Source organism: Sorex araneus, chromosome 1 (assembly GCF_027595985.1).
Source record: "Sorex araneus isolate mSorAra2 chromosome 1, mSorAra2.pri, whole genome shotgun sequence".
NCBI lineage: Eukaryota > Metazoa > Chordata > Mammalia > Eulipotyphla > Soricidae > Sorex > Sorex araneus.
Window position 1 is genome coordinate 36373323 of NC_073302.1, and position 24655 is coordinate 36397977.

At 53.3% G+C, this 24655-nt stretch overlaps 1 protein-coding gene across 1 annotated transcript; it reads right to left on the reverse strand.

The window, feature by feature from the left end:
* Positions 1-3503: 3503 nt before the first annotated feature.
* On the reverse strand, positions 3504-24596 carry TRIM14 (tripartite motif containing 14). Its single transcript, XM_004600422.2, has 6 exons — positions 24393-24596; positions 21546-21641; positions 17849-18082; positions 16063-16225; positions 12735-12827; positions 3504-4714 (listed from the first exon to the last, which is right to left on the reverse strand). The coding sequence occupies exons 1-6, from the start codon at positions 24594-24596 to the stop codon at positions 4179-4181; spliced, it is 1326 nt and encodes a 441-aa protein (XP_004600479.2). The 3' UTR covers positions 3504-4178.
* Between the last annotated feature and the right edge of the window lie 59 nt (positions 24597-24655).

Below are 24655 nucleotides of genomic sequence, written 5' to 3' on the forward strand. Positions count from 1 at the left end.
TATTTTCCTGACAGTCTGTGCATCTCTCTTGAGATGCACAAATAAGCCTTTGAAGTTGAACTGGGAGTGCAGGGTGGATCCATAGGTGGGTCTCCTGGCTCCCCAGAGTGGCATGGGTGGGCACCCTGGATTGGACTCATCTACAGAGGGTCCATAAACCCAGGGTGCCAAGAACTGCTGTGTGAACCATTGCTGGCCAGTGTTGACTCATTTCTCTCAAGAAGCTGATCTTGGCTGATAAAACCCATATGCTAGGGAGGAGCAATGGTACAGCCAGTAAGGTGCTTGGCTTGCATGTGGCCCGCCTGGGTTTCATCCCTGCCAACCCATATGGCCCCCCGAGTACTACCAGCACATTCCTAAGTGTAGTACCAGGAGTAAGTAGAAGTATCATTTGGCTTTCTTTTGTTTTTGTTTGTTTTTGCTTTTTGGGTCACACGTGGCGATGCTCAGGGGTTACTCCTGGCTCTGCACTCAGGAATCACTCCTGATGTGCTCAGGGGACCATATGGGATGCTGGGAATCAAACCCGGGTCGGCCTTGTGCAAGGCAAACGCCCTACCTGTCGTGCTATCACTCCACCCCCAGTATCATTTGTGGACCACAGAAACCAACAAACCAAAAGAGCCCCAAACACTTCCATCACTCGTTTTCCTAGAGCAATACAGGTGCCATTTATGACAGTATCAGACTTGGGGACTGGAGCAATAGCACAGCGGGTAGGGCGTTTGCCTTGCAAGCGGCCAACCCAGGTTCGATTCCCAGCATCCCATATGATCCCCTGAGCACCGCCAGGAGTAATTCCTGAGTGCAGAGCCAGGAGTAACCCCTGTGCATCGCCGGGTGTGACCCAAAAAGCAAAAAAAAAAAGACAATATCAGACTAGGTGGTGGGCAGAGACATGGCGTAGGAGGAAGTTGTGTGTCCAGGCCTGCACACCGGGTGTGAACTCCAGCAGTTTCCCAAGGGCCCTGTCATTGGCCACCAGCCCTGGCTGGCTGGGATGCTGGAAGGACCCAGAAGATCAGGGAGGCCCAGCGTTGGAAGTGCCCCGAGATCACAGGACAACTCAGAGGACATGCCCTTTGGCTAGAGGACTGTGTGAGTGGGGCGAGGGAGAAAAGGTCAGCCCATGCTTGGGCTGTCTGTGTGGGCCTCCCAGGGGCCACATGTGGCCAGTGGCAGCTGTCACCTAAGGCCACTCTGAGGACTAAGCACTCCTCAGACTCTTGTGGACCAGGCAGGTGAATTCAGAACACACCCCTGCCTCCCCCCACCACTGCACTGAGCAACCTGCCAGGTGAACTGACGTCACCCGGGGCCCCTTGGAGGAGTGATCACGTCAGGCATGGGCAGTTTCCCTGCCGTGCCCCACGTGTCTGACCCGCTGAGGTTTACCACGAGGCACAGGCCGTGTGGCCAGGAAACCCGGGAGCAGGGAAGGGCTTAGCATCCTTCTATGGACTTGGCTGTTTAGTCAGGGGGGAGCTTGGAACCCCGGGAGGGTCCCCAGCAGAACATGGCACACTCGGACCTGGGCACTTCCTCCTCTTCCTATACCAAGGCTTCCCCAGCAGGCCGAGGGGAGGGAAACACCATGTGCTGTCTGCTAGGCAGTGCCCCCGCAAGGCCGCTGCTCCCCAGCCAGTGTGGACTGCAGACAGGGCAGCCCCTCATAGCTGACAGCAGTGAGAACCAACGTGGCCTCGGACTCCCGGGCGGAAACAGTGGCGGGCAGGGCATCGCCCCCGAATCAAGAGCTCCATCCCCCTCAGCAGCCGCGCACCCCCTTCCCAAGTCACCCCCCGCCATTTCCCATTTCACCTGTGGCCCCTGACTGGCGCAGCCAGAAGGATGTCGGAGGGAACGGGCGAGGAGCAAGGCTGGTGAGGGCACGGGGAGCAGCCCCAGCTCCCGGTGGAGAACAAGCACAAAAGGGCCAAGTTTTCCATCTTTTATTCCAAGAAACCTCGGTCTAGCAGGCACGGCAGCGAGCCTGGAGATTCCAACACACTCTGGCAGGGGGCCACATTAGTTTTGGCTCACGGGAGCCTCACAGCACCGGCAGAGGGGGAATACCCCCACCCCTGGGAATAGTGCTCTGGGACAGGGGGAAAAAACTAGCCTGAGTTTCCATGATTTGGGGCTGAGCTAGAGATAGGGGCTTAGCATCCGCCTTTGCAAAAGCGGGCACTCGAGAAAGGCCAGTTTTCATGCTGTTAGTTCCAGCACTTCCTTCCTGACATGAATTCTAAACAAGTCCCCCTCAGAGTGAGTCACGTCAGAACTCCCCTCGGAAGGTCACCAGGGGAGCCCCAAGTCCCACAGTGTAACTGGGCAAAAGCAAAGCATCAGAGATGACAAGGAGAGGAAGGTCGGGAGTGTCACACGCGTTACACTGGCCAGGGTTCCACAAGCAGGCCACTTATTCTGGGTCTCAGTCTCACCTGGCGGGTCCGAGGGCTGGGGTGAGGACCACATGAGTTAATAGCTGGAAAATGTCATGTCACCTCTGCGCCTGACAGACTCTGAGCGCTCTTCGTACCAGGGCCCTGCGCTGTGGGTCTGGGGATAAGGCTTAGATGTCAGCGGGGAGAGGGGGGAGCTCCAGCGGCCCCGCCCTCCTCTGTTGGACAGTTTGGTGGTGCCCTCCCCGGCTGAATGAGTCCCCCGATTCTCTGCTCTTCTAGAGTGGAGATTACTCGGGACGTGATTGAAATGATTTCATTACAACTCAAAGGCACTTTTCGGGGGCTGGAGCGATTGCAGAGCGGGTAGCGCGTTTGCCTTGCACGTGGCCTACATGGGTTCAATTCCCAGCATCCCATATGGTCCCTCAAGCATCGCCAGGAGTAATTCCTGAGTGCATGAGCCAGGAGTAACCCCTGAGCAATGCCGGATGTGACCCAAAAAGCAAAAAAAAAAAAAAGGCACTTTTTTGGGTCCCTTGACTCTACAAGCCTCCCACATGAAGTGCCCCTTTTATGTCAAAGGCACTGAGAAATGGGTGCGTTTGTACTGGGTGAGACTCCGCTGTGCTCTGTGAGCCCGGGCCGACCATGAGAGGGACTTAGTTTCGCATGGCCCTCGCCCCGTCTGCAGATTCAACACTGAAGACACTTACACAGTTGTTCTACACTGTAAGACGCGGACCTTTCAGAGAAGAACCTGGAATAGAGCCCTTCCCTAGAGGAGCTGGCCTTCCTGCTTCCCCACGCGTCCATCTCTCCAACAGGGCCCTCTGGGGCAACATCTGTACCCAACCGACTAGGGGAGCACAGGGGTGCCCGGGCTGCCCCAACCCACCCAGCCCCCCTCACAGTTGCTGAGGGACATGATTTCTTCTCAGCACTCCTTGAGAAATAAGTAATAAAATCTTGCAAAGCTCCGATCTGGGACCGGGTCTAGCCAGATTCTTGCCTGGGAGTCGGAGGCTGAGCTGGGCACACCAGAAAGGAATCAGACCTCGGCCCAAAGCAACTTTCCCCCAGTGCACCGTGAGGTGAGGTGGGGTCCTCCAGGAGCCCCCCCCCCCCCAGTGCAGCTCTCATGACCCCACTCACTGCTTGCAGGGGGCTTTCTGAGCTGCTCAGGAGGGACAGGGATCAGTGCTCCCAAGCCAATGGGAAAGTCCACTCAGGAGACTGCTGGCTCTATGCTGGGAGGCTCCTGCGGCCCTGGTGCTTGGAGAAGACTGAGGCAGGTAAAGAGAGGAAAGTTTCCTGCAAGCATGCAAGGAGTGGGTGGGTGAGGCACCAGCAAAGGAAAGGCCTGGGTCTGGAAAGAACAATAGGACAACGGAAAGAGGTGCAGAGGTTTCTTTGCTAATGCAGAACGCTTTCCTCCCCCCTCGCAGAACCTCTCCGTAGAGAGGGGCAGGCCAGGTTGGGGGCAGCTCCCTCCGGCGCTTAGAGGACCAGACACAGTGGCCTCGGAGTCATGTAGCTGAGTCCTGCGCGCAGGTGACACACGAAGAAGCTGAAGTCGATCCGGGTCGTCCACACCAGGGATAGACGAGTCGGGGCCTCTTGCTAGTCCAGGGCTGCGGGAGCGCAGCGGGGATGGCTTGGGTGGACGCGCAGGAGGCAGGTGGCCCGGGCAGCGGGGCTGGGGGCGGAGAGGGGGCGCCCGCGCAGCTGCACACACTGCGGCGGGGTGGAGCGCGGCGGCGCGGGCCCCTAGGGCAGCCGGGGGATGGTGATGGCCCCTTCCCAGAGCCGCAGGGCCGGGTACAGGGGCTCCTGGAAGGAGGCGCGGAAGGAGTGCAGGTGGCTCATGCCGCCCGTCACGTCGTAGAAGGCCAGGACGCCCGCCTCGTAATCCAGGAAGACGCCGAGGCGGTCGGGGTCGTCGCGGGGCCGCAGGCGGCAGCGCTGGCCGTCGTGGAAGGCCCAGTACTCCAGGTCGTAGCGCTTGAGGCACCAGGACTGGCGGTTGCAGCCCAGGCGGCTGGCGGCCGAGCTCCCGCGGCGCCGCAGCGAGCCGTAGGCCGCGCCCACCCACCAGCCCACGCCCGCCTCCTGCAGGTCCACCTCCCAGTAGTGGCGGCCCGCAGAGAAGCAGTCGCGGCTCAGCACCTGCCACAGCTCGTCGAAGCGCTGCGCGGACGCGGGTCCCAGGCGACCCAGCAGGCCGCAGTGCACCGTCAGTCGGTCGGACGACAGGCGAAGGCGCGAGTGCATCGTGTCCCCGTCCAGCGTGGGCGTGCGCGCGTCTGCGGGGGTCGGGGACAACAGGACACTCCTGATGGCCCGGGGCGGAGCCAGCCGGGAAGCCCGTCCCGTCCCTGGGTGTAGGCCCCGCCCCAGGACGCAGGACCCGCCCCTGGGTATAGGCCCCGCCCCAAGGACACAGACCCCGCCCCTGGGATGCAGTCCCAACCCTTGTATGCAGGCCCCGCCCTGATATAGGCCCCGCCCCTGGGACACAGGCCCCGCCCCTGGGTGTAGGCCCCATCCCCTGGGCTCAGGATTCGTGCCCAGAGCTCCCCCAGATCCCCCCATTTCGGCCCCCACGGCTCGCCCCCACTATTCACTAAGAAAGCTGGGAAAACTCGCCTGCCACCCTAATGACCTCGGGGGAGGTGGCTGAGGGATACATAGAGAAGAAATGTTTCTGCACACCTTTTGGATGGTCTAAATGTCTGTGCCGGGTCTGAGTGATAATATAGAAGGTAGAGCTTTTGCCTTGCATGCAGCCGACCCAGATTCAATTCCTGGCATTCCATATGGTCCCCTGAGCAACACCTGGAGTAATTCCTGAGTGCAGAGCCAGGAGTAACCCCTGAGCATCGCTGGGTGTAACCCAAAAAGCTAAATAAATAAATAAATGTTTGTGTCATGGGGTTTATCAACAATATGTTAAACAGTGTCATGGAGAAAAAAACTCAATGAAATGAACGCCTCACCAAAAATATTTCATCCGGCTAAACTCTCTCTCAAACTTGAACAATACACTATTTCACAGAGAAACAACAGTTCAGGAACTTCATAGACTCAAAACCAAACTTAAAAGTTTTGAGCGATAGCACAGTGGGTAGGGCGTTTGCCTTGCACGCAGCCTGCCCGGGTTCGATTCTCATATGGTCCCCTAAGCACTCCAGGGGAGGTTCCTGAGTGCAGAGCCAGGAGTGACCCCTGTGCATTGCCAGGTGTGACCCAAAAAGCAAAAGCAAAAAAAAAAAAAAAAACCTTAAAAAAAGGACTAAAGGGGCTACTGTGAGACAAAAAAAATCCCTACAAGCACAACAATCCCCTACAGAAAGATGGCAGAAAACCCATGACAATAATCTCCCTCAATGTCAATGGTCTAAATGCACTAATTAAGAGACACAGAGGCAAAATGGATTCGGAAACTAACCCAACATTCTGCTGCCTACAAGAAACACATCTAAACACTTAGAGCAAACACAGACTTAAAGTCAAAGGATGGAAAACAATCCTGCAAGCAAAGAAGCTGGGGTGGCCATACTAGTATCCGACAACATAGACTTCAGGTTGAAAAAGATTAGAAGGGACAGTAAAGAGGCTGGAGAGATAGCACAGCGGGTAGGGCGTTTGCCTTGCACGAGGCCAACCCAAGTTCGATTCCCAGCATCCCATATGGTCACCCAAGCACCGCCAGGAGTAATTCCTGAGTGCATGAGCCAGCAGTAACCACTGTGCATCGCTGGGTGTGACCCAAAAAGAAAAAAAAAAGGGACAGCGAAGACCAATTTTTACTAGTCAAGGGATATGTACAGCAGGAAGATATCACACTCCTAAATGTGTACGTACCTAATGAGGGACTAACTAAATACTTAAAACAACTGCTAACAGATTTTAACAAGGATATAGCTAACAACACAATAGTAGTTGGAGACTTCAACACTGCCCTATCATCTCTAGATAGATCTACAAGATTAAAACTCATAAAGGAAACCCTGGCTTTGAGGGAAGAGATAGGAGAGAGAGGGCTAATAGATCTATACAGGGCTTTGCATCCCAAAAGAAAGAATACACATTTTTTTTTTCCCAGTGCACATGGAACATTTTCCAAAATAGACCATGTGCTGGGTCACAAAACATATCTCAATAGAATCAGGAAGATATAAATTGTATCAACTACCTTTGCAGACCATGATGCATTGAAGATAGAAGTCAACCATGCATAGACTGCTAGTGGGAATGCCGAATGGCTCAGCCCTTTTGGAAAATAGAATGGATGCTTCTCAAAAAATTAGAAATCGATCTCCCATTTGACCTAGCAATACTATCCCAGAGATCCAAAAAAGTACAGTAGAAATGACATCTGCACTTACATGTTCATTTCAGCACTGTTTACAATAGACAGAATCTGGAAAAAACCCGAGTGCCCGGAAACAGATGACTGGTTAAAGAAACTTTGGTATATCTACACAATGGAATACTATGCAGCTGTTAGAAAAGATGAAGTCATGAAATTTGCATATAAGTGGATCAACATGGAAAGTATCATGTTAAGTGAAATGAGTCAGAAAGAGAGAGACAGACATAGAAAGATTGCTCTCATCTGTGGAATATAAAATAACAAAGTGGGAGACTAACACCCAAGAATTGTAGAGATAAGGATCAGGAGGTCTGTCCCACAGCTTGGAAACTGGCCTCACATGCTGGGGGAAAAGGCAGCTCAGATAGAGAAGGGAACACCAAGTAGAGGATGTTGGGAGGACCCCTTCGGGTTGGAAGATGTGAGCTGAAAGTAGACTATGGACCAAACATGAAGGCCACTCAATACCTCTACTGCAAACCACAACACCCAAAAGGAGAGAGAGAGCAAAAGGGAATGCCCTGCCACAGAGGCAGGGTGGGAGTGGTGGGAGGGATGCTGGGAGCATTGGTGGTGGAAAATGGGCACTAGTGGAGGCATGGGCACTCGATCATTGTATGACTGAAACGCAAGCACAAAAGTTTGTAAGTCTGTAACGGTACCCCCCATGATGATTCACTAATTAAAAAAATTTGAAAAAAAATGTGTTACGGAAAACTCCTTTCGTCACTGTTTCCATATGTCCGTCTTTAATTTACCTGCCACCTTATCTGCTTACTGAAACATTGGTATCACACCACATATGCTTTTTGAGTAATCTGTTTTATGAAAATATATTGATGTATTATGAAGTTTTGATGAAGTTTTGATTATGAAGTCTTTTTTTAAATTTTTATTAGTAAATCACCGTGAGGTACAGTTACAAACTTATGAACTTTCATGTTTGTATTTGGTTTACATCCCTCCACCAGTGCCCATTCTCCTCCACCAATGTTCCTTGTATCCCTCCCACCACCCCCACCCCAACCCCCACCATCCCACCCTGCCTCTGTGGCAGGGCATTCCCTTTTGTTCTCTCTCCTGTTGGATGTTGTAGTTTGCAATAGAGGTATTGGGTGGCCATCATGTTCAGGTCTATAGTCTATTTTTGGTACTCGGCTTTCAACTCAAGTGGGTCCTCCCAACATTCTTTACTAAGTGTTCCCTTCTCGGTCTCTGCTGCCTTTTCAGATTATGAAGTCTTGATGTTTGTAGACTTTGTTGTATGTATGGATTATGACTTATCCTAACCCTTTCCAATACCCTCCTTTAAAACACAATACCTCTTATTTTTAATTTCTGGGCCATACTTCTGATGCTCAGAGGTTACTCCTGATGGTGTTATTCCTGATGGTGCTTGTGGGACCATATAGGATGCTGAGGATCGAAGCCAGGTCGGCTGCATGCAAGGTGAGCTCCCTATCCACTGTACTATGACTCCAGCCTCCTAGAAAAATAATGTCTTTCAAAGGACTGCTAAAAAGTTGTTTGAGGGCCGAAGAAATGTAACAGTGATTAAAGTGTTTGCTTTGCATACAGCCAACCCCACTTTGATCTCTGGCACTGCATATAGTTCTCTGGACCATTGTGATACCTAGCCAGGAGTAATCTAGGAGCACGGCCTGGTGTAGTCCCCAAACAAAATAGTAGAAAAAACCCTCCCAGGCTGGAGCAGGTGTACAGTGGTAGGCTGTTTGCCTTGCATGCGGCCAACCAGGTCCAATCCCTGGCATCCCATTTGGTCCCCCAAATGCCATCATGAGTAATTCTTCAGTGCAGAGCCAGGAGCAACCCCTGAGCATTGCCGGATGTAGCCCCCAAAGCAAACAAAACCATCCTGCCCCTCCAAAGAAAGACTTATGATAACACTGCTGTTATCACATCTTTTATTGTATTTGTATTCTTTTAACCGTACGGGGACCAAAGTTCAGACCTCACACATGCAGGGCAAGTGCTCTAGGACTGAGCTCCTGATAGCGATTATGCATTTATATATTTAAATATACATGTAGATACCCTGCCTTTTGAACTCTATTACTGTTTTATGTTGAGGTCACACCTGGAAGTGCTCAGGGACTACTCAGTTCTGGGGTTCCTTTGAGCTATCTCCCTAATGCCTATGCACTTTTTTTTTCTTTTTGGGTCACACCCAGCAATGCACAGGGGTTACTCCTGGCTCTGCACTCAGGAATTATTCCTGGCGGTGCTCAGGGGACCCTATGGGATGCTGGGAATCGAACCCGGTTCGGCCGTGTGCAAGGCAAATGCCCCACCCACTGTGCTATTGCTCCAGCCCAATTTTTTAAAAAGGAAAGAATCCTAAAATATTGCCAAATTGACCTCCAGGAAGGCAGCAGCGATTTAAACTTCCTAAAATAAGTCCCTTTTGCATATTACATATAGAGATATGCAAGTCCCAGGAAGCAGCTCAAGGGGCTGGCGCCTACGCCTTTCCTGTATGCCAGGCTCTGAGCTCAACCCTCAGCACCACACACCTGACCCCCGCACCCCCAGGTCACCGTGGTCCCCCACCATTGTCAGAAGTGGCCCTGGGTCCCCTAAGCACTCTAGGAAGCCCCTTGCTAATCACAGGACCTAGACCCAGGGGTTGCTCGGCTTTAGCAGATATTGCCAATCATTTTGTTTGTTTGCTTTTTGCTTTTTGGGTCACACCTGGCAATGCTCAGGGTTACTCCTGGCTCTGCACTCAGGAATTACTCCTGGCGGTGCTCGGGGGACCATATGGGATGCCAGGGATTGAACCCAGGTCGGCTGTGTGCAAGGCAAACGCCCTACCCGCTGTGCTATCGCTCCGGCCTTGCCAATCATTTTTCTCAGTAATGAATTGGAGTTTTCTATAAAGAGGCCTTGTAAATTTTTTGTTAGATATATTCCTGTTATTTTTAAAATTTCTATAGAAAACGAAATAGAATTTCACTTTCTAATTGTTTACAGTATATAAAAATAAATTGTGTACTGGCATTACGCATTCAGCACCTGTTCTAAATTCACTTAATGACTCTAATTTATCTAGATTAGGGAGTTTCTGTAAATAATCACGTTGTCTGTAACTAGTGATCTATTTTCCCCTTTTCTGATCCCTACAGCTTCACATTCTTGCCTCAAGACCCAGGGCAGGACATTTGGAATAATTCTGTATCAGAACAATACGGCCTGACAGAGGGGGTGCATTTGGTGGTACAGCATTTCCCTTACACGCATGATGCCCTGGGTTCAGTCTGGGGGTTGGTGGGGAGCAGGGAGCAGAGACACCTGTGTGCATTCAAAGACATGCATGAGAACTTTTGTTGCAACCTGAGTCAGGAGAAGACGGTGCAAAGTAGGCTATACAGTGTCCATATGATGGAACACTACATTGAACAGGCTCCATCAACAGTATGGATCTCACAAATACAAAGCCTGCAATTGGAATAACCAAGTCACATATAAAGGTCACAAACTGGCAAAATCTGTGGTGTTATAGAAGAAAGGAGAGAGGTGTTATCCTGGGGATAGTGACGAGGAGGAGATACAAGGAAGGCTTCTAGGGAGCTGGAATTTTTTATTTCTTGGTCTGAACGAGGCTAAGGACTATATTAACTTAAAAGATCATTTCGGGCTAGAGAGACAGTACAGGGAGTTAGGTGGTTGCCCTGCATGTGGCCTACTAGGGTTTGATCCCTGCCATCATGTAGGGTCCCCCAAGGTCTGCCAGGAGTAAGCCCTGAGTACCTGTGGGTATACCCCAACCTTCCCCACCAATCCCCCCATGAAAATCATTCAGTTGCACTCCCTCCCTTTAATTTGTGCCCTCTTTTTATGTATATAATATTTTAATTAAAATCTACTTTAAAAAGCATATCTAATAATTCTTTTTTTGGGGGGGCACACTTAGCAGTGCTTAGGGATCACTCCCAATGGGCTCAGGGGACCATTTAGGGAGCCAGAGACTGAACATATGTTGGGATGTGCAAGGCAAGTGCCCTACCCACTGCACTATCTCTCGGGCCCTAGCAATTCTACTTTTGAGAAATTATTCCTAAAATATAATTTTAAAAGCCACTCTCGGAGAGCCCAGCAAGCTACCGAGAGTATCCCGCCCACATGGCAGAGCCTGCCAAGCTACCCGTGGCATATGCGATATGCCAAAAACAGTAACAAGTCTTACAGTGGAGACGTTACTAGTGCCTGCTCGAGCAAATCGATGAACAATGGGATGACAGTGCAATGCAATGGAGTGCTACTAAGGAATATATACCCCTTCACTCATTAATTCAGCAACTATGTCCACAAACTGTTTTACTTTTATCTATTTATTTTTGGAGGCTTGGGAGCCATGTCCAGTTTTGCTCAGGGCTTACTCTTGGCTCAGGGATCACTTCTGGTAGTACTTGAGGAGCTATATATAGTGCTGGGGACCAATTCCTGGTTAGCTGCATGTAAGGCAAGTGCCCTGCTATCTGTACTATCTTTCCTCACATCAGCATTTCAGAAATAAAAATAAAAGGCAGCCTAAATATCCAACATTATGAGACTTAAATTATTATTATTCAATGGAATACTCTGCACCCTTTAACTGGTATACTACTTATACTGAAATGATTGCTCAAGCTATACTTTTCTTTCTTTATTTTTACTTTTTGGGTGACACCCAGCAATGCTCAGGGGTTACTTCTGGCTCTGCACTCAGGAATTATTCCTGGTGGTGCTTGGGGGACCACATGGGATGCCGCGGACTGAACCTGGGTCGGCCGAGGTTGCAAGGCAAACACCCTACCCGCTGTCCTATCACTCCCACCCCTCAAGCTATACTTTCAAATACAAAAATTATAAAAGCTGATCCCACTAAAAATCTATGTGCTTTTAAAATGTCCAAAAGATCATACTCCAAAATATTAATAGTATATATCTCCAGGAAAGGCAACTCTTTCCTACTATGTAGCTGTAATTTCTAATTTTCTATAGGAATCGTGTATTTCATGGAAATTAAGAGGATACACGATGTCCACAATGTATCAGCAAGTGAAAAAAAAACACATTGCCAAACAATATGTATGGTATGTTACCATGTTTGCAAACTACATATGTATGTGCCATTGACTGTAGGTACACATTGCTCTGCCAAAGAAAACTGAAAGGACAAATAATAATAGCTGTCTGTTGGAGAGCTGTGAGTTCTTTTAAAGACTTTGCTTTTGTTTTCTGGGACCGGGAATATGACATGCACCTTGCCTGTGTGAGACCGTGGGGTCCATAGATGCCATCCTGTCCAGCACCACCACACATGGCCTGAGAGGCCCCCACAAAACAATTAAAATCTCTTTGCTGTTGTTGGTTTTTTTTTTTGTGTGTGTGTGTGTGTGCTTTTTTGGGTCACACCCAGCAATGCTCAGGGGTCACTCCTGGCTCTGCACTCAGGAATTACCCCTGGCCGTGCTCAGGGGATCATATGGGATGCTGGGAATCGAACCCGGGTCAGCCACGTACAAGGCAAATGCCCTACCCACTGTGCTATCACTCTAGCCCCATGTTGTTTTCTAATTTGTCTCCAGTGGACACGCATTCTTCCTGATGTTAAAGTACTGAGTGGGGGCCAGAGCCATAGCACAGCGGGTAGGGTGTTTGCCTTTGTCTTGCATGCAGCCGACCCGGGTTCAATCCCTGGCATCCCATATGGTTTCCCAAGCACTGCCAGGAGTGACTCCTGAGTGCAGAGTCAGGAGTAACCCCTGAGCGTTGCTGGTTGTTAGCCCCCACCCAAAATAAAAGTACTGAGGATAAAGGTGTTTTAAAGAGAGGGGAAGTACGGTTGGGGGGGCAGCCATGTCCATGGGCACCATCGATCGCTCTCCCTTCCATCCCCCGCAGCCCACCTCCCTTATCCACTCTACCCATCTCTAAATTCTTACATTTCAGGAAGAGTGATCGCTCTGGCGTGGGCCCCGTCTTCAACAGGGAGCCGGGCTTGGCGCTGGAGGAGCCCGAGAGCTGACAGTTCACATCTGGAACAGATCGTAAAGCTTGAGTGACGCACAAATGAGGAAACACGGAGATGATGACCAAACAGGGGATAGATTCCTCCTCTATTTAATTATTTAATTTTTGGGGTCATGTCCATGTCATGCAAGGCGATACCCTACCCACCGGACTGTGTCTCCCACCCCAATCTCACCCATCCTGTAAGGGCGGCTAAGTGCTTCCTCCCCGAAGGCCTTCTCTGCAGCCCCAGAGCCCCTTCCAGCTCTGTCTCTGTGCCCACTGTAGTCCGCCAGTGTCAGTGGCGTGGCATGGGTGGCCCAGGTCTCGCCTCTGGTACCTGGCTTGGTGCTCAGGATGCTGGCGCTGCTGTCTCCTCCTCCCCCCTACCCCCCCACCTCGAGGGCTCCCCGGGGTCGGCCTTGGCTTCCCATTCAGGCACCAGATGTGAGCACACCTGGTGGTGGTTTTGTGTGTTCCTGCTTGGGGACAGAGGGAAGCCATGAGAGGAGGGATCTAGGGGCTGGAGCGATAGCACAGCGGGGAGGGTGTTTGCCTTGCATGCAGCCAACCCGGGTTCAATTCCCAGCATCCCATATGGTCCCCTGAGCACTGCTAGGAGTAATTCCTGAGCATGCAGAGCCAGGAGTAACCCCTGTGCACCGCTGGGTGTGACCCCAAAAATCACTGTCACTGTCATCCCATTGCTCATCAATTTGTTCGAGCGGACACCAGTAATGTCCCCAGAACCCCGCCAGGAGTCATCCCTGAGTGCAGAGCCAGGAGTAACCCTTGAGCACTGTTGGGTGTACCCCCAACCCCCGCTGCTGTGTTTCCCCCCCAAAAAAAAATAAAAGGATGGGCAAGATTTGGAGGAGGAAAAGGCTTTTCCAAGCGAGGTACACAGAAGGTGCCTGAGGGCAGACTAAGCTCTCCCTGATGGGAAATAGGGGGCGGTGAGAGTGGGCACAGGGGTCCTGCTCGGAGTCTGTCCACACTGGAATTCACCTCCTGCCCAGAGACACAGCCCCAGCCCCACCCCAGTACTTGCTCCCAGCCCTCCTCCCGGAGGTCTCTGCAAAGGTGGCCTGTGGATATCCCAGTCTGCCCACAAATCTAGAATCATCCGTCCAATTGCCGACCCTCCTGTCCTAGCATCGCCACAGAGACAGCCAGACCTGATACCTCTAACAGGTCCAACATTTCACTGCCTCTAATATCTAGATATAATACATGTTGTATATGATATAAAACACACATTACATAACACATGATGTTTGTAACATACAAAATTATCATGATCTATAATCTATATATATATATACTATATATTGGGGGTCCCCTACGTGGTGCTCAGGAGGCCCAGGCATCCCACCATTGACTCTTGGCCAAGCAGATCCCGGTCTCAGTGCCTGAGGATGCAGTCACTGGACACCCCGGGTACTTCCCTGTCCAGTTTTAACACCTGTCTCATCTCTTGATTGCTTTTCTAGAACTACCACCTGATCCATGAAGCACCACAGTGTTTTTTTTTGTTTTTTAAATTCAAACTGGGGCTTCCTTTAACCTTTTGCTGAAAACAGCATCATGAAGGGGACAAAGTTAGGCACGCCACTCCTGTTGGCTCATGCTGTTTGGGATAAACAGACTGACCATTTTAATTTTTTTTTTCCTGTTTGGGTCACACCCAGCGATGCACAGGTGTTACTCCTGGCTTTGCACTCAGGAATTACTCCTGGTGGTACTTGGGGGGCCAGATGGGATGCTGGAAATCGAACCCGGGTCGGCTGCATGCAAGGCAAATGCCCTACCCACTGTGCTATCGCTCCAGTCCCTCAATTCATTCTTCTGCATAACTAGGGCCACTGTTTAGCCGGATCCAGCAGAGCGTGAGACCGCTGAATGCGAAAGCTGCAGTTTAGTAGAATCCAGGGAGCAGCTCTCTGCCCTGCTCTGCCCTGGCGCGTGCGGGGCCATGGCCTGACCCCGGCAGGCCTCCTGAGCACTCTCCCAAGTGAGCTGAGCTTCCGAGCTCCGCCACTCTGTAACGCGTCAACGCATCCAGTGTGGGAAATGCAGCACAGGACAGCAGACGGGTGACCCCCTCCGCACCCCCACTACAGAAGCTGATCCCCTGCGTTCTCTGCCTGTCCGCACCTTTCTCCTGCAGCCTGACGGATCGCTCAGCAAAGGGCCATGCAAGCGCGTTCCAGCCCCGCTTCCCCGCCCTCTCCGCCAGCTGTTCTTCACAGACCACAGTGGGGCTCCTCGGACAGCCCTGGGCCCTGGGCATCCCGTCCAGTCTCCGAACCACAGCCTGCTTCCATCTCTCTTCCTGTCCCTCCCACCACCACCACGGCCCGGGGCCTTTCCTTCAGCGGGCCAGGCCTCTCTTACCCAGGGCGTGGGCCCTTTGTGCCCAGCGAGAGCAGACGCCTGGCGCCTAAGCCTGAGCGCCATTCCGAGTGTAGCACACAGGAGGACCGATGGGGCCTTCCAGCCTTTCGGAGAGGAGCTGAGCCATCACATCCTACAGAAGTGCAATCACAGGCGGGTGCAGCCAGGGGCCTGCTGGGACCCGGTGCAGGAGCCTGTGGCTGGGTTCGGCCTCTGTGCAAGCTGCCCTCCATGCCCCAGCCCTGCTATACTGCCGAGCGCACGGGCCTCCCCTGTGGGTCAGCGCACACAAACCCCTCTTAGGCAGGCCGCCTACTGTCCCTGTCTCCTTCCCTGGTGTCCGCCCAGGGCTGGGCTCTGGCCCAGAGCACGGCTGCTGAGCACTCTTGTCAGTCCCCCACACCCCCGACGCACTGTGCTTTGTTCCGTCCTCTGTTCTGCCTGGTGGGGAACAGAAGGGAGGGCTCAGGGGATGTTCCGGAGACATCCTTAGAGCAGGGAAGAAGGAGTGAATGAAACCAACCAAAAGATGTATGCTAGGATACTAGAGAGAGCTGGACCCAAAGGGGTTTTGTCATGAGCCCTCCTGCCCCCCTCCACAGGCGCTGGGGATGGCTTCGAGGGAGACCCCAGGGGAGCAGTGAGCCCAGGAGGCAGGCTGGAGAGGGGAAACGGTCAGACAGAGGAAGAGAGAGGAGGGGGAGCCTCAAGCAAGTGAAGGGAGGTGCCCCAGGTCCCTGGGAACGAGGGAGGCTGTGAGAGAGGACAAAGGGGCGTGGTCAGAGGGTCTGCACACCCCTCCATCCACCGGCCTCTGTGCATCGGGGGCAGCCAGGACCCGGCGCAGGTCACCCAGGAACTCACTCTCTTTGAGGCGCACTTCTAGGGAGTTCTGCAATGTGCTCCGCATGGCTTCGGCCAGGTCCTTGTAGAAAATCTTCACGGGCTCGAAGGAGAAGGGCACGGGGTGGCACAGCTCGCCCAGGCACATGTGGCGCTTCAGCTCTTGCTCAGCGGCCGTGTAGCCCTGCAAGGGCATGAGGGGGCTCTGGGAGCTGCCGGCCGCAGCCCGGGCCCCTCTGCTGCAGCGCAGCCCAGCTCTCACCCGGGCCCGCCCACGAGCACAAAACGGCACCATCCACCCCATCCCCACCCTCACCCTGCACCCACTGAGTGCTCTTTGGTGCCACGTGCTCGGGGTCGAGGGAGGAGTCTAGGGTCCGTCCCTGTTCTTTAGTCACTTCACAAGGGGCACTTAGGGGGACAATAGGGAGAGGTCAGATTTTCTGAGGATGGAGTCTTGGGGACATGTCCAAAGGGCTTCTCTCTCTCCCCCCCCCGCCTTTTTTTTTCTTTTTTGGTCATACTAGGTGGTATGACCTAGTACTCAGGGCTTCCTCCTGGCTCTACACCTCTCAGAAACTACTGGTGGGGTTTGGTGGTCTACATGTGGTGCCGGGGATGGAACTCAGGCCCGCTGTGTGCAAGGCAAGTGCCTCTCCCGCTGTCCTGTGGCTCCAGCGGGCTGCTCCTTCTTAAACACACTTTCTGTGCTCAGTGTGGCTTTGCTGCGAAGGAGCTGGCACTCAGGATTAGATGCGGAGGACAGGGTGCGCTGGGGCGGGGCGGTGCACACCCTGACATCCTGCTCTGCGGGGGCCCAGCCTTCCTCCTCACTTCCTGGCCCCTCAGCAGCTGTAAGTTCACCGGTGGTACAGGGCAGGAAAAGGATGCCACGTGGGGTCAGAGCAATCGTACAGCGGGTAGGACATTGCTTGCACATTGCCGAACTGAGTTCAACCCTTGGCATCCCACGTGGTCCCCTGAGCCCACCAGGAGTTATCTCTGAGCACCACCAAGTGTGGCCCACCCCCTGCCCCCAGCAAAAAAGAAAAAGAAAAAGGATGTTATGAAGCGAGCCAACATGATTGGCTCCCAAATCCCCAGAAGCCATAGCAGAGGGCAGAGGAGAGACCGGCATGGGAGGGAAACCCACGGAGTGCCACAGCGGCCGTATCCCTGTCATCAGCCCTGGGAAAGGCCCGGGACAGGTGGGGATCGGGGAAGCAAGAGAGCTGGGCTGTGGATCAGAGGGACCGGGTTCTCTGCCAGCTGTGGCCGCGGAGTGACCTCTGAGTCTGGGTTTCTCACTGGAACCCCAGGGTGGTGATCTCAACTGTTCTGGTATTTACTGGAGTGAGGATCTATGCTGGAACACAGAGGCCCCCCCCCAAAAAAAAAAAAAAAACACTGTGGCTGTGTTTTTTTCCCCCCTTTTATTTTAGGGATGGGTTGGCACATCTGGCTGTGCTTGGACATACTCCTGGCTCTGTGCTCTGGGATCACCCCTGGCAGTGCTCCGGGACCCCTTATGGGATGTTGAGGATCAAACCTGGGTCAGCTGCGTGCAAGGCAAACGCCCTACCCGCTGCTGGATTTATATCACTCCAGCCCCAGGGGGCTGTGATTTAAATAGCCCACAGAGAGCATCTATCTTCCCAGCCACTCACATCTGCCTCATGTGCAGGCAGGAAGTGTCTCCCGTGGACACAGCAGTCCCCGGGCCTGTCCTTGGCAAGCACAGACTGTGCTCAGCACCACAGGGATGGCCAGGATGGAAGGGGTGGCAGGGAGGGCTCCGCCGAATTACCTGCAGTAGCTGCACAGGGTTGGGCTCCTGGCTGATGCGCCAGACCCGGTTGGAGAGGCCGTGAATAATATCCATTTGCTCCCCACAGGACTCGATTTGCTCTCTGAACACCTGGAGGGTGAGCTGCATGTTTCTGTCAATGAACTTCTTGGCTGTCTTTTCCTCTTCATCAAGAAGTTGTCTGAGCTCAGAGAATTTCACCGTCAGCCACTGTTTACTTGAATCTGCCTGCGCCTAAGGAGAAACCAACTGCAGATGATACATTGCCAGAGTAAGCCCCGGGGGCAGACACGACTATAGTAACTTTTAGAAAGTGGGTTAGCAAGTCCCTGTACAAGACAAACTACAAAGAAAACTCAAGCTTTCTGGAGCTGGGAGAGCGTAAGTGACGGAGCCCCTGTGTGAGGCCTTGAGTTTCAGTTTGATCCCTGGCACCACGTGCCCTGCCCTTCAACACTGCAGCGTGTGACCACTTAAACAAAACAAACCAAACGTCAAACTTCGCAATTTCCTAAGCATAAGCTGAAACCAACTGGAAGACGAAAGGAGAAATAAAAGATCCTTTTGTAAAATACTGGAGAAAGTAGCAAAATTTCTAAAAATATTGTAGCAAAACTTAAAAGGTGTAAATAAGGTAAAACATTTTGCACAAAAACCTTTAGAAAACTAAAATATGAACTCATGGAAGAAATGCAACTTAACCCTGGTTGGGAAGAGTTATTTACTATAAAGGTGCTTCTTGGGGCCAGAGCGAGAGTACAAAGGGGTAGGGTGCTTATTTAACAACTTCAAATAAAGGGCTGGAGAAATAGTACAGCGGGTAGGGCGTTTGCCTTGCAGGCGGCCAACCTGGGACCAACCCCCAGCACCCCATATGGTTCCCCGAGCACCACCAAGAGTGACTCGAGTGTAGAGCCAGGAGTAACCCCTGAGCACCAGTGGGTGTGGCCCCAAAACTGTCACTGTCGCTATCATCCTATTGCTCATCGATTTGCTCGAGCGAACACCAGTAACGTCTTCACTGTGAGACTTGTTACTGTTTTTGGCATATCGAATACGCCACGGGGAGCTTGCCAGGCTCCCAACTCAGTTCTGTTCCAGTGTCTACAGGGCACTTTATAAAGAATGTACAGCACAAACATTAGCAACCCACAATGCAGAAATAATTGATTTATAAAAAATGTCAGATGTACACAGATGAAGAGGATTATGCAATATGGATTAGCAAGGAGAAGACTGGGGGAATTCTGGCCAGGAAACCAGGAAATGTGTTGTCTGGTTTATTTTGCTTTGGTTTAAGGTGAAATTTGAGCCGTGCTGGAAGCACTGGTGTGTGGGCCCGGGGCCGGGCAAGCTGGGATGGGTCTAGGAGCCTGGGAAGGGCCAAGAGCCGGAGCAGCCCCTAAGTCTGGGCTGTAGGTTGTGGGGAGGAAGGAGTGTGTGTACTTGTTCACATGCATACACATGCAGGCTGCTCGACACGGCTGTTACACACACAAACACACTGAGACAGAAACACAGACACACATGGACATATATAGACATACACAGAGATAGGAACATATACTGTCTGTCTGTCTGTCACACTGTCGTCCCATTGTTCATCGATTTGCTCGAGCGGGCACCAGTAACATCTCCATTGTGAGATTTGTTGTTAGTGTTTTTGGCATATCGAATACGCCACAGGGAGCTTGCCAATCTCTGCTGTGCAGGCGGGACACTCTTGGTAGCTTGCCGGGCTCTCCGAGAGGAATCGAACCCGGGTCGGCCGCATGCAAGGCAAATGCCCTACCCGCTGTGCTATTGCTCCAGTATTAGGAACATATACAGACCCACACACAAAAACATGACTCACATATAAACACGTGAACACACAGACACACAAGGACACACACAGAGACACACAAACACACACGAAAACACACAGATGCCGAGATACACAGACATACATGGACACAGACACACACAACAACAGACACACATACGGACCCACACAGACACAGATGGACACCCAGATACACAGGGACACACACAGAGATGTACAGACATACACAGACACACACAGAGATGCAGAGATACACAGACAGACGGACACAGACACAGACACACACAGGTCGCTGTTCTGTGGAGCCATCTCTGCCCAGTCTCTGAGTCTCTTCTCCCAGACAGTGAGAAGCCAGTGAGAAACGAGGAGAGCAGTATTGCTGGACACTGGACATGCCAGGACACCCCTGAAGGCGAGCTGCCCCCCACCGAGGACACTGGATCAACCTCATACATGGGGTGGGAAGGGTCAAAGGGAAGGTCTAGGTCAGGAGCAGGTCTGGTTGAACCCTGCCCCTGTTTCCAGCCTGGTGAAGACTGGGCCATATCACCCCTCTGGCCCCCTGGCCCTTGCTTGGTCCCCTGTAGCCCGGGTGGGTCACAAGAGAGGGCACAGCGGGGAGCTGAAGCTCTAAATTTCACGCCCCAGGGGCTACTGGCTCTGCTGCCAGTCCACAGACAGCCACTCAGGCCCACTGTCTCTGCAGGGCCGACTCCCACAATCTCCCCGTCCAGGCTGGGTGATCCTGGGGAGGAGGACCCCGAGGGAGCGAGGTGGGACAGAGAAGGGAGAAGCTAGGCTCCCGGCAGTGCAGCATCCCCGAGACCCCCTCCCCACTGCAGCACCCAGGAAGGGCACCCTGGCCCCGGCTCTCTGCCTGCACCACCCATCCACACTTTGTCCACATGGTAGCGGGGGGTGCCGGCGTTCTCGGAGGCTTTTCCTCTTCCACGTGGCCTCCCGTGTTCACTCTCCTCTCCCAGAATCCCCCCGTGGTTTCTGCCCCTCTAGGTGGAGTGGCTAGAGCCCAGCCCCACCTTAGCCTCAGGGCCTGCCCTGCCCTGCTTTGTGACCGAAGAAAGACACGTTATTTCCTCTTCCTGGGTAGACGGTCTAAATCCCTCCCCGTGCTAAAAACAACAGATGTCTGAAAGCATGCACACACTGAGTAAGTCTCTCCCTCTGCCTGGATTCGGGAGACAGCAATCAGCTTCAGGTACATTTACTATGAATTCTATTTACCCACCCCTTTCACTGATAAAGGTTCCAGAGGGCAGACTGCCACCACCGGGCAGAGTCGGAAAGAACTTAACCAACTCTGTGATCAGTCATCTCCTCCCAGCTGGAGTGCAAAGGGAGGGTGGCACTCCCCACACCTGCACCTATGGAACCCCAGAGGTGGCATGATGGGGGCAGAGAGCCACCCTTCGGGGATGTCACAGAAAGCTATACTCACAGGAACTCGTGGCCTGGACCTTGGACGTGCTTTAGAAAGGATGTGTGTGTGTGTGTGTGTGTGTGTGTGTGTGTGTGTGTGTGTGTGTGTGTGTGTGACCACAGGTTTCTAAACAGCAGACTTTGGACCCATAATGGGTTCAGTCTATTTACAGAGCTGTTTGATGGACTCATTTTTCAATGGGGTGACCTCTCTCCCCCGAGTACTGCCTTTTCGTGCCAGTAAGCAGAGTTGCCCCTGAACTACACCCTCCCTAAGAACCCCTGAACGTCCAGGACGCCCCAGGCCGCCCCTCCAAACCTGCTCTGCCCTATCTGAGGCCAGTCTTCATTTCCGGTGGCTCCTCCTGGGGGCTAGCGTGGGTCTGAGTGGAAATGCGGGCCTCTGAAGGGAACCGAGAGGAAACACCCACTTGCCTTGAGCTTTTCGGCAGCGTCCTCTATCTGGGCTATGTTGCCGGCCTGCTGCTGCTGCCTGGTCTCCAAGTGCTTTAGACATTCTTGGGTGAGTTTCTGCAGGGAAAGGAGGGGAGAGGGCTCAGTACTTTCTCTTTCGCAATACAGGCCTGGCTCCTGAACTAACTTCCCTGCAGCACACAGTGATCCAAACAGCCAACAAGCATTTGCCACTGTGGCCAGGGTAAGGTGGGGAGCTGTTACCCCAGGTAGAAGCCATAGCCTCACCTTCCAGAAGCACACTGGTACCCCATGGTGGGGTCTAAACTTTCTTTTTTTAAAAATTTTTTTAGTGAATCACCATGTGAAAAGTTACAAAGCTTTCAGGCTTAAGTCTCAGTCACACAATGATCAAACACCCATCCCTTCACCAGTGCACATGTTCCACCACCAAGAACCCCAGTATACCTCCCCTCCCACCCCCAACCCCTGCCTGTGTGGCTGATGATTTTCACTTTACTTTCTCTTTACTTTGATTACATTCAATATTTCAACAGAAAACTCACTATTATTATTTGGAATTTCCCTCCAAAAATCAGATCTGCTGAAGAGGCAGCATTTGATAATTTGTTTTCCACTGCTGAGAATGAAGAGATATGAGGTCGTGCGGCTGCAACAGCGGCCACATGGATTTGGATTTCTGTATTTTAGTATTTTAGTAACTAAGTCCGAGAAATTTCTGCCAGAAATTGCATCATTGCAAGCTCGTACCGCTGTTTAGTGAGCCTTACAAGATGGTGGTCGTCACGCCGCCACCAGGGAAAGGAAAAGCCAAGAGAGTAAAACCTTTCCTCTCCCAGGGCGGCATGGGGCCGTAGCTTAGTTGACAGTCTAGAGGCATTTCTGCAAGAAGCTGCTGGTGCCGAAAGTAGTTATTTGGCCTCGGGGATCATGGGCGTTCAGCAACGGAGAGGCCGCACATGTGCAGCTGCTCGGGTCACATCTGGGCGGAGAGCGATGGGGTCTAAGCCCAGCTCCTTTCCACTCTCTAAAGGCACCCGGCTTCCTGGTGCCAGGTAGTCACAGGGGGCTTCTGTCTTGGTACCTGCAAGGCTCATTTCAATGGCACCTCCCTCAGGAAGTCTTCCTAGACACTTCCTGTCACTGGATACCAGGTCTTTGAGTCCCTGATTGCCACACTCAACCAGCCTCACTAGTGTCACTGTCTGTTCTCCATCTCGAGCCCTCTGACCTTGGGAACTCCTCCAGGTCAGAGGAGGAGTCATCTGCTATGGAACAGCACTCAGGGCACAAGGTAAGTGTGGAATGGTGTGGAGGGCCGCACACACAGAGCTCAGTTTGAGTGGTTGGCCGAGTGGGGATAAGGCAGTTCACAGAGGTGAGGGGCAGGGTGTCCCTGCGGCACGGGGCAAGACTTGCTGGCAGCCTGGCTCCCCTCACTCTGGATAACAGCCTACAGAGCCACGTTTTGAAGCCGGGATTCAGCCACGTGCCCATATTCACCCTGGGAGTCAAAGGTTGCCACCTTGATGAGGCATGCCTCTGAGGTCAAAGGTCACCATGCAGGGGGCTGGAGCGATAGCTCAGCGGGTAGGGCGTTTGCCTTGCACACGGTCGACCCGGGTTCGATTCCCAGCATCCCATACGGTCCCCTGAGCACCGCCAGGAGTGATTCCTGAGTGCATGAGCCAGGAGTAACCGCTGTGCATCGCCGGGTGTGACCCAAAAAGTGAAGAAAAAAAAAAAAAAAGGTTACCATGCAGCTGCTCTGGGCCACGTGAAATTTGCTGGGAATGGAAATTGGTAGAGGACTCTGGTGGGTGGCAAGGGGGCCGGATTACACCAGAACCTCAGACCGGTTGAGCCACAGGTGGGGACAGGTCCCTAGAATCTTTGGCCACTTTCAGGATTTAGCCCAGGGAGTCAGGGTGCCAAAGCACCTGGTGGAGGGCAACCCAGCTGGTGACGGAAGAATAGGGGGGCTGGCATCAACCTCCTTTTCCGGATGAAAACTGCATTTTTCTGGGTGAGAAATCGGTGGCAGTGGGGATGGAGAGGTAGAGTACAGGGGGGTAGTGTGCTCCCCTTGCCTGCGGCCCACCCGGGTTCAGCCCCAGGCTTCCCATATGATCCCCTGAGCACCACCAGGTGTGATGCCTGAGAGCAGAACCAAGGAGTAATCCTTGAGCACTGGCAGATGTGGCCCGGAACAAAAACATGGAAGCTGTGTCGCCCCACCCCCATTTGGGGTCAGGAGTGGTGTGGGGGAGGGACCCCTGTGGGTGGCGCTGAGGCTGTATCCTCCATTCTTGCCCCCCATTAGGCACCTTCAGGAGAGAGTCAGAGGGGGGCGTGGGGCTTTCTGGGGGCAAGTAGCCATTTATTTGTCTTGGGGCCACACGCAGAGGTGCTCAGAGCTTCCTCCTGGCTCTGCACTCAGGAAGCACTCCTGGGGGTTGGGGGGAGGTATCATGTGGGGCGCCGGGGATCCACGCCAGATCGGACCGCGTGTAAGGCAAGCGCCCTACCCACTGTGCTATCTCACTAACCCTCCAGCTTCTAAGTAGAAAGGCCTTTGCGCTTTCTCTCACTTAGAGAGAGGCCCAGCCGCAGGGCAGCGTGGTGGGGCTCGCCCGGGTCGGTGAGGTCAAGGTTATCTTAGTCCCAAATGCACACTGACAAACCCACCTCTCCGGAAGCCGAGGGGACTGTCCCCTGCCCCCGCCCCGCCCCCGCTCCGGGCCGGTCTCGGATCCGAACCTCGCGCTCACCGGGGTCCTAGAGGAGTCCCCGGCGGGCTCTGCGCGCGACCCTCCCTTTGCTGCCTGCGCGCCCCCCGCGCCCCACCTGCACGCGCGCCGCCTCGTCGAGCGCCAGGCGCACGGGGTGGCCGCGGTGCGCCCCCAGCACCGGGCAGAGCGTGCACACGCAGCGGCGACACTGGCGACAGAAGAGCTCGGCCGCGCGCTCGCCGTGGTCGGGGCAGCGCCAGGCGCGCGCGTTCTGCGCCTCGGCGGGCTCCGGCTCGGTGCCGGGGGCCCCGTCGCTCATCCCCGCGGGCCCGCAGCAGCCGCCGCGCAGGGAGAAACTCCGCGGAGACGCGGGGAATC